Source organism: Nothoprocta perdicaria, unplaced genomic scaffold, assembly GCF_003342845.1.
Source record: "Nothoprocta perdicaria isolate Ctin4 unplaced genomic scaffold, notPer1 scaffold_166, whole genome shotgun sequence".
NCBI lineage: Eukaryota > Metazoa > Chordata > Aves > Tinamiformes > Tinamidae > Nothoprocta > Nothoprocta perdicaria.
Genome location: NW_020454827.1, coordinates 1,695,161 through 1,703,954, shown reverse-complemented (window position 1 = coordinate 1,703,954; position 8,794 = coordinate 1,695,161). Strand labels below are relative to the sequence as shown.

The 8,794-nt window shown below is 64.5% G+C and overlaps 2 protein-coding genes across 4 annotated transcripts in view; both read right to left on the bottom strand.

The window, feature by feature from the left end:
• Positions 1-2,775: 2,775 nt before the first annotated feature.
• LOC112944326 (UDP-glucose 6-dehydrogenase-like) lies at positions 2,776-6,149 on the bottom strand. 3 transcript variants are annotated; one of them, XM_026035729.1, is made up of 11 exons: positions 5,988-6,149; positions 5,741-5,842; positions 5,394-5,594; positions 5,033-5,230; positions 4,815-4,962; positions 4,391-4,485; positions 4,139-4,269; positions 3,553-3,692; positions 3,311-3,402; positions 3,103-3,213; positions 2,776-2,987 (listed from the first exon to the last, which is right to left on the bottom strand). In XM_026035729.1, the coding sequence occupies exons 1-11, from the start codon at positions 6,147-6,149 to the stop codon at positions 2,883-2,885; spliced, it is 1,485 nt and encodes a 494-aa protein (XP_025891514.1). In that variant the 3' UTR covers positions 2,776-2,882. The 3 variants fall into 3 exon arrangements, with proteins under 3 accessions (XP_025891514.1, XP_025891515.1, XP_025891516.1); XM_026035730.1 differs by having other exon boundaries at positions 5,505-5,594; XM_026035731.1 differs by lacking the exon at positions 2,776-2,987 and having other exon boundaries at positions 3,150-3,235.
• A 1,220-nt stretch (positions 6,150-7,369) lies between these two features.
• WDR55 (WD repeat domain 55) overlaps positions 7,370-8,794 on the bottom strand; it is a 3,263-nt gene continuing 1,838 nt past the window's right edge. The window contains exons 2-7 of the mRNA XM_026035757.1: positions 8,680-8,780; positions 8,519-8,606; positions 8,255-8,434; positions 8,043-8,142; positions 7,794-7,963; positions 7,370-7,676 (exon numbers count right to left, since the gene is read on the bottom strand). Of these exons, the coding sequence (XP_025891542.1) occupies positions 7,370-7,676; positions 7,794-7,963; positions 8,043-8,142; positions 8,255-8,434; positions 8,519-8,606; positions 8,680-8,780 (946 nt within the window). The remainder of the gene's footprint in view (positions 7,677-7,793; positions 7,964-8,042; positions 8,143-8,254; positions 8,435-8,518; positions 8,607-8,679; positions 8,781-8,794) is intronic.

Below are 8,794 nucleotides of genomic sequence, written 5' to 3'. Positions count from 1 at the left end.
CGTGGTGAGGAAGCCAGACGTAGGTCCTGGGAGAAGATGGAGCTGCCTGGAGGGACCCCCTGCAGCGAGCGAAGGCCGGGAAGGCCGGGGCGGCTGCGGAGGCTGGCCCGGGATGGCGGGTGCTGTGCTGGCCGGGGCTCTGCTGGCTGCCTGGGCACCTGCCTGCTGCGAGGCTGATGTCCACGATGGGGATGGGGCTGTGCACGGGCACCGTCCTGCTCAACATGGCATGTCCTGTGAGCCGCAGAGCTGGTTTTTAACGAGGAGAGCACCTGCGGGGACGTGGGGCTGTGTGGACCCGCAGCCCGAGGAGGAAGCCGTGGGGTTGTTGGCGCTCTATGAATGTGTCCTCAGCACCAGGAGGACAGGCTGCGCGCCGGCTGCTTGGCATTAAAGTGGCCGGGATGGTGCCCGCCGTGCCGTGTTGTCTGTCGCCGTCGCTATTGCTGTGGCCCCGAGGGGCAGCCCGGCACGTGGGGCTGGAGCTCGGCGTCTGCCCAGGCCCTGCGCACAGGGTGACACCTCGTCCCCAGGCGCCGCGAAGGCTCGGGTCCACGTGGGACACGGCCTCCGAGGCACAGAGCGAACTGTGGATGTCAGGGTGGAGATGGAGCAGCGCTGGCAGCATCACCCACAGCTGGTGGGCTCTGCCAGCGCAGAACAGGCAAGAAATCAGCTCTGTGCGCCCCAGCGAGACCAGAGCCCTCCACGTGCTTTCTGGGTCGCTGGGGATGCAGCTGTGCTGTTCTTGGTTGACCCCCTTGCCATAGCTCATGTCGTGTCTCCTGACGATGCTGGGGCTCTCCATGTACTTTTAGTGCCGCCCCCGTGCCCCGTGTGGCGCTCTGTGCCCCGCGCAGCGCCCCGTCTCATCAGCCCGCTGGCTGTCCGAGGTGCGGTGGTGCCCTGTGCTGCGCACAGTGGCCCTGCCACCGAGACCTCGCACTCCCGGTGCCAGCCAGAGCCCTCCACCTGCCTTTGGGCTCTCCAAAACCTCCACGTGCTTTTCACTGCTCCCTGTTGGCCTCTTTCACTTGTCCAAGAGGAGCTCTCCAGTTTGTTTTTGGTGCCGTTGAGACCATTGATATCCCTGCCGAAAGCCGTGTGCCCCCAAAGCCCTTCCGTTGCCTGTCATTGCATCCCTGAGGCTTCTCTCAGGTGTGTCTGTTTGCTCCCCATAGACTCTTCATGCCGCCCTGGGGCCTTCCAGAGCTGTAGATGCTGCTGAGCTTCCTCCCCATGGTTTCAGTATGGGGAGAGCTGCGTGTCTTCTGCTCCCCAGGCACCTCTGCCTTTTGGCACGTGCCAGCCGGCGGGCCTCTCAAAGCCCTGGGTTTGCTTTTGCAGTGGCCCCCAGCGCTGCCTTGCAAGGTGGCACGCGCTGGTTCGCCTTTCTGAGTGCCCCCGAGCTCCATTTGGCTGCTCCATCTGGGCTCAGATCGCTTTCTGGGGCACCCTCCTCTCCCCAGCCCTAGGTTTGCCTTTTGGTGGCCCCAACCCCACGTTCCCTTTTGGAAGGGCTGAGTTCCTCTGGGCCACTTTGGCTCTGCCGCCAGGAGTGACGCCCTCCTCGGGGACCCTTTTGTGGATACCTGGGGACATGTGACTCAGGGTGGCTTCATGGCCACCAGCCTCAGGGCAGCGGGCAGAGCAGGACAGGGCCGCCCTGGCCAGCGCCTTGGTTGGTGGCTTAGCTGGGTTGGCTCTGGGATGCGCTGGGCAGGTTCGCCTGCCCCTCGCTGGAGCTCCCTGAATGGGGGTGACTGGCTGGTGGCACCACTGGGTTTGGTTACCCAAGGGTGAGAGCAACATCCCACGGGACCCAGATGGCGCCGGCCTGGTGGCGCAGAGCCTAGTCCTGTGTTAAGGCTGGAGCTGGAATTCAGGACAAGACGAAGGATGCACACAGCAAGGAAGTGCTTAGAGATGAAGTCAGGAATCCTCTACCGCCTTCGAGCAGAGATCTTGCAAGGAGTCTGTCTGCAAGGTGGTGTCCCTCCCAACCTAACCTGCTCATTCTGCTGCACCCACCTCTATCCAGCCGGGGGAGGCCCAAGAGATGCCGGAGCAAAGAGGCGGCACCATTATCGGGAGCGTGTGGAGCTGCTGGGTGCATCTGTATCCCAGGCACCAGAGTCCCACCTGGCAGGTCCATTGAGAGCTCCACATCCAGCTCCTCCCTCGGTCTTGCCTTTAACAAGACACCCAACTCTGCTCGGAGCCCGACCACTTCCCCTGGGAGCAGAACCAGAGCAGCGGGCACAAGGTACAGAGCTGCTCCCCCCGGCTTCCTGATGGAAGATCCTTCAGGAGCTGGAGTTCAAGCCTGAGAACCTCAGGTCCCACCTGAACCCAGGTGAGTGCTCAGCAACTTCTCCCTCTGTCCCAGTGTGGCCTGTGGCTACTTGCTGGAGAGCCCCTGGGAGGTTTTTGGAGGAAGGAACAACCCCCCAAACCTGATGGCCTGGGCCACTGCCTCCTACCTCAGGGCCAGTGGAAGACAGGATGACAGCCCTGGCTTGTGGGGCTGGCCACAGAGTGGTCCCAGGAGCATGAGGTCCTCCCCTTGTGCAGGAAGAGAAGGACGCTCTTGCCTTGCACAGCTCCACGTGGCCCAGGGACCGTGGGGATGTGTCCTGCCTTGCTGTAGCTCAGGCAGTTGGAAGCCAGCAGGAGCAGAGCTGAGGGCAGCCCACTCCAGCTTATAGAGCTGCCAAGTCTCTTTATTAGAACAGTCTGGGAGGAGACACATCAGTCCAGCCTGAGACCAACCCCTGGAGAGCAAGAGTGCCTATCCCCAAGTTTATTCATGGCCTGCAGCACCCATCAGTACAGATAGATCATCTCTCCAGCTTTCTCCTATGATGCATCTGCAGATAACATCAGATCTTCATCTTCTTCAAGGGGGGAGCCTGGAGGTCCAGCTGAGCAATGGTGCTGGCCGTGAAGGGGATGCGCTGGCTGATCCTCTTGCCAATGGTCTCCACCTGGAGCACCAGCCCGCAAGAGCCCATGGGTGCCAAGCTCTGAGTGTACCCCAGGCCTGGCCGTACCCCAGGCACCAAGCTTGGCCCCTTGGTGATGCGGGCACCAAGGCCATACCTGGAAGCCCAGCTGCTGTAGCCGGCCATGCAGGCTGTCCAGGATCCTCCTGCCATCAAAGATGAAGGCCGGCTTAAGCATGGCCTGGTAGATTCGCTCGTAGTCCAGCTCCTGGAACAACACACAAGGGGAGCTTCATAATGGCGAGAACTGGAACTGGTGGGACTGGAAGTTGAGCAGCAAGTGGACTAAGACTGGGGCCCCTTACTTTGAAGATGTCCCATTCGGTACAGATGACAATGGCATGGGCATTGTCACAGGCTTCATAGGGGTCTGAGGCAATGGAGACTAAGCTGAGCCCTGCAAGACAGGAACGGCCACAAGCATAGCAGGATGCTGCCTCCCGGGACACAACTACTGGGGCCTGAGAGGGCACCAGAGATCCGGGCCAGGCCTTTGGGCTGCAGAACGACCTGCAGTCCTGGCAGCCCAGGCAAGTGCTGGCCCTACCTGGCTCAGGCTCCTCCGCTGAGGCAGTGGAGCGGGACAGGTCCTGCATGATCTGCTCCTTCTTCACCTTGGGGTCATAGACGTGCAGGCGAGCACCCTCGTCCATCAGGTACTTGCTGATGTAGATGCTGGATGACTCCCTGGGCAGAGAGAGGCAGAGCTGAGCCCTGCAGGGTCAGTGGGGGTCCTGGGTGCCCACCTCATGATGATCAGTTCTTTGATGGAGCCAGGGCCCAGGGGTTGCGAGCAGCCCTTGGCTTCCCAGCCCCAGCTCCTTCCTGGACCTGACCTTCATGTTTCCTTTAAATGCTGCCTTTGGTTTTCCCCACAGGGCCCATGGCTTGACCAGCCTCTCTCCAGTCCAAGTTCAGCCATCACCAGCCCAGGGACTTGCTGGGCCAATCCCACCACCCATGGTAGCTCCAAAGGGCTCCCTATCACCAGGACATCACGGGACATAAAGTAAATCATTTTACTGCCACTCTGAGGTGGAGCTGGAGCAGGACACTCACTGCATCTGTCACTGCAGGTGGAGGAATGAGCTGGCTCAGACGGTCATTCCCGCCACTCCCAGCCCAGCTGGTACCTTGTGTCCCCCGTGTCCTTTTTGAAGGCGAAGCCCAACAGCGCAATCTTCTTGTCCGTGACAGTGTTGAAGAGGCAGCTGACGATGCGGGCGGCGAAGCGCCGCCGCTGGTACTCGTTGATCTCAATCACCTGGTGGGACGAGTTGTGGTGTGTCAGGCCAGGCGCTGAGCACCAGCCCAGGGGCCGCGGTGAGAGCCACATCCTGGAGGAGGACTCCAACCCCAGCCCTGGGAGCCTGGCCTGGCCTTACCTGCTGCCAGTACCGAGCTACTTCGGGCAAGTTGAGAGCCTCACAGAGATAGACCAGGTTGAGGACATCTTTTTGGAAACAGCTGCCCCCAAAACCTGCTCTGACAGAGCACCATGGTCAGGGAGTGCTAACCGGAGACCTTAAAGGGAAAAAGGGAAGCTCCAAACCTCCTCCTCCACCCCAGTACTGGGAAGGGCCGATGAGAAGCTGGGACAGGCCAGGGGGACACTAGGGCTGGTAAGGGACAAGTGAGCTACCAGAAGTGTCCCACCCATCTAGATAAGATGTCCCAGCCCGAATGCCAGTGCAGACTGGGGCATCTCCCTCATGCTTCCCGGGCCAGAGGAGCACAACATTCCCGGGCCCAGAACAGTGGATGCCAGGGGGCTGCAGTCGCTCCAGGGACACGGGGTGCAGGACTCACCCACACTGGCCTTGAGGAAGCGATTGCCGATGCGCTGGTCTGTGCCGATGGCGTGGGCCACTTCTTCCACATCAGCCCCTGTCACCTCGCACAGGGCGCTGATGGAGTTAATGCTGCTGATCCTCTGGGCCAGGAACGCATTGGCAGCCTGGGCAAAAGGGGACATGTGGGACGCCCGCCCGCATCAACCAGACCTGTTTGGGGACGGCAGCACGCACCAGCTTGGAGAGCTCTGAGGACCACATGTTGGTGGTGATGATGCGGGTTTTGGGCACCCAGCGCACGTAGATGCTGCTGAGGGTTTCGATTGCCCTTCGCCCTTCAGGCGTCTCATCACCACCAATGAGGACACGGTCGGGGTTCTTCAGGTCGGAGATGGCCGTTCCTTCAGCCAAAAACTCAGGGTTTGACAGGACCTGTGGGGATGAGACTACATGGGTGTGGGACGTTGCAGCCTCCCAACGCTTTTTTCTTCCAGCTCTTGCTGTTCCTGTATCTAGCAATGAGGAGGATCTCCCTGCCGAAGCCCCTTCTTCCCAGCGGCACTGGGAGTGAGGGCCCTGCCCGACCCTGCTGTACCTGGAAGGACAGGCTGGATTTAGTGTTGGCGCTGAAGATGCGCTGGATGCTCTCAGCTGCTCGCACAGGCACTGTGCTCTTTTCCACTACGATCTTGTAGCCCGTGGCTACCTGGGCGATGCGCCGGGCACAAGCCTCGATGTACTTCAGATCGGCTGCCCGTCCCTTGCCCAGCCCAAAGGTCTTGGTGGGAGTGTTCACCTGCCAGAGGAGCCAACACGTCAGGAGAGAGAAGTGGTCACAGTGGTCAGAAAGACCAAAAGAGGGGAGTCTCTCAGCGCCACCGAGCCCCGCAGAGGCACACGGCCAGCGGCAGGGCTCAGCCAAAGGCTGCCTGCCCCACTCACGGATATGAAGATGATATCGGCCTCTCTCACGGCCTTGTCGATATCAGTTGAGAAGAAGAGGTTGACGCCGCGCTGGGCCTCCACCACCTCCTGCAGGCCAGGCTGAAAAGGAGAGGGACGAGCTGGGAACAGCCAGCAGCAGCCTGAGCCAGAAGCTCCTGAGCAAGGGCAACAGCAGCTCCCCAACGGCCAGATGCATCTGGTCACCCTGCACGGACTGAAACCTGTCCGCGCGGCAGGGCCTCACCTCAAAGATGGGCAGCTGCTCCGAGTTCCAGGCCTGAATGCGCTCCTCGTCGACGTCCACCACGGTGACGGTGATTTCAGGGCACATCTGGGCGATGACGCTGCACGTGGGCCCCCCCACGTAGCCAGCCCCGATGCAGCAAATGCGCTTGACCGGCTCCATGGGCGCCGGGCTGCCGGAGCCGGCGGAGCAGGACCCGGGGGCACCTGGAGGGAGCGCCCGGGAGGCAGCGCACGGATTAGCCTGGGCAGCCGCTCTGGCAGGGCCGACATCCCACTCGGGACAACACCCCAGGCAGGCGGCAGAGGTGGGTGCCAGCGGGGCGCCCGGCTCCAAGGGGCTGCATGCCAATGCAGTTGGCCGATTCATGGGATCCAAACGCAGGATGGAGGCAGATTCCCGGGATCCGAATGCAGGACAGAGGCCAGCGGGTGCCGCCGGCCAGCGGTCCCCTCGCGTGCCGCGGTAGAGCTGCCGCTGCCTCCCGGCTGCAGCCACTGCCCGCAGCACCGGCTGCCGCTGCCTCCCGGCTGCAGCCACTGCCCGCAGCACCGGCTGCCGCACGCCCGGCCCAGCCCGGCCGGCGCTGCCAGCCCTGCACCGAGTCTGCGGGGCCTCGGCTTGGGGCAACCTCCGCCCCGCGGGGGCACGTAACACTTAATGAGTGACACTAATGAGCGAGTGAAATTAGTGAGTGACATTTGCCGTGGCTGCCCCGGGACGGGGGCACCATCACCCCACATGTCTCACGGGGGACACCGTCACCCCGCGCGCCTCACGGCGGGCACCGTGGAGCAGGCCGCGGCCCAGGGCCGTGCAGGCCCGTCGGGACGGGCTGGCTCCGGGCGCCCGGACCCCCTGTCCCACCGCGGCGCCCGCAGCCCCGCGCCCTCCCCCGTCCCTCTCCCCGCACCCCCGCGCCCTCCCCCGTCCCTCTCCCCGCATCCCCGCTCCGCCATGAGGCACCCAGCCATGTCAGCCCGGCGGGCTGCTGCCCCCGCCCCCTCCACGAGGGCGGCCCCGCCACCATCAGGACCCCCCCTTCCCTCCCCAGCTCCGCCGCCCCGGTCCCGGTCCCGGGCGCCCCCCTCCCAGCCCCCATTAACCCCTGGCGCTCCCCGCCCCCTCCCGCTCTTTAAGGGCCCGCCCCCGCCCCGGCGTGAGCGGCGGCACCGCCAGCCAATGAGAGCGCGACCCCGCCGCGCCGTGGCCCAATGAGGCGCGCGCGCCGAGCGCTGCCGCTCGCGTCCTACCTCGGCGCGGCCGCCGCGTCCCGCGCGGGCCCTGCGCGGCACGGGGCGGAGCCCGCGGGAGTAGGAAGGCTTTTATTGGCCAGCGCCGGCCCCGCCCGCGCCCCGCCCCGCTTGGCCCCGCCCCCCGCCTCAGTCGCTGTCGCCGCTGTCGCCCGGCGCCGCCTCGGGCTCGTCGCGCAGGTCGGCGAAGAAGTCCTGGCCGCCGCCCGCCGCCTTGCTGCTCAGCGCGCGCAGCGGCCCGCCACGCTTCTTCTTCTTGCGGTAGTCGTCCACCACGATGGCGGCCAGCGCCGACGTGTCCCAGAACTTGACCTTCTGGTCGTGGGCGCAGCTGGCCAGGAGCCGCCCGCCGGGCGCCACCGCCAGCTGCTCGATGGGCTCCCCCGTGTGCTGCCCCACGCAGCCCAGCACCCGGTTCGGCAGCACGTTCACCGCCCTGGGGAGGGCGGGAGAGCCGAGCTGTGGCAGCCACAACCAGCCCATCCCCACGGCGTGAGGCCCATCCCATCCCCGAGCCTCCCCTCAACCCGGCCCGGCCCCAGGGCTCTCTGACCTGATGACTCCATCGAGTGAGCCCGTGCACACGATGTTCTCTGTGATGGGCACCATGCAGTCGACGGACTCGGCCCTCAGAGCGAAGCGGTCGCTCGTGGCCCCAAAGCCATCCCAGTTGAAGAGGTAGATTGTCCCCTCACTGGAGCCACAAGCCACTTTCTTCCCTCTCTGAGCACAGTAGAGGAAGATAGGATGGAGGCCAGGGACATGGAGATCAAGTCTGCTGCCCGCAGGACGCAGGACCTACCTTGAGGAGCACAACAGACGTCAGGTCCCCATTCTGCGGCTCCGAGAGCAGCTCAAAGCGCCGCCTCTTTATGTTGAAGACGCCCAAGGTGCCATCGCCACTGCAGGAGACAAGACGGGAGCATCGTGGATGGCGCGGGCTGACAGCGGGAGCCCTGGCCAAGCAGGAAGGGCCCACACGAGCGCACGAAGCCCCCGTGGGCCCCATGGTACCTGGCCGTGAGCAGAAGCTTCCCGTTAGCATCCACCGCCATGGCGCTGATGTACTCCTCGTGCTCCTGGGCCTCCAGGACCGTGGCTCCCTTCCGCAGGTCCCACACCTTGAGCGCGCCGCCCTCGTCCCCCGTGGCAAAGACGTGCTCGGTGACGGGCAGCACGCAGTTGAGCGCCGAGCTGTGGGGAGCAGCGCGGTCGCGCGGGGGCACCGGGACGAGCCCTCCTGCCCCGGGCGTGCGGGGACCCGTGGTGCCCACGCACCTGTGAGCCTTGGAGAAGCGCGTCTCCAGGCAGCCCGCCTCCACCGTCAGCACCTGGATGGACTTGTCCTTGGACACCGTGAAGAGCTCTGGGGGGTCGGCGCCGGTGTCACCCGCGCGCCCCGCGGCTCCCGCGGGCGCCCCGTGGTGCCGCGCACTCACTGTGCCCGTCCAGCGAGAAGGCCACGTCCCTGCACGACTTCAGGTGGTGGCCCGAGGACCAGAGCTCCCGGGTGTCCCCTGGCGCGCACGAGTACGAGAAGCTGCGCGCCGCGGG

Excerpts from the sequence above, each read along its gene's own strand:
- LOC112944326 (XM_026035729.1), bottom strand. The coding sequence starts at position 6,149 with ATGGAGCCGGTCAAGCGCATTTGCTGCATCGGGGCTGGCTACGTGGGG. Across the intron at positions 5,843-5,987 it reads AGCAGCTGCCCATCTTTGAG|CCTGGCCTGCAGGAGGTGGT; the intron begins GTGAGGCCCTGC and ends TCTCCTTTTCAG. Across the intron at positions 5,595-5,740 it reads CCGATATCATCTTCATATCC|GTGAACACTCCCACCAAGAC; the intron begins GTGAGTGGGGCA and ends CTCCTCTGGCAG.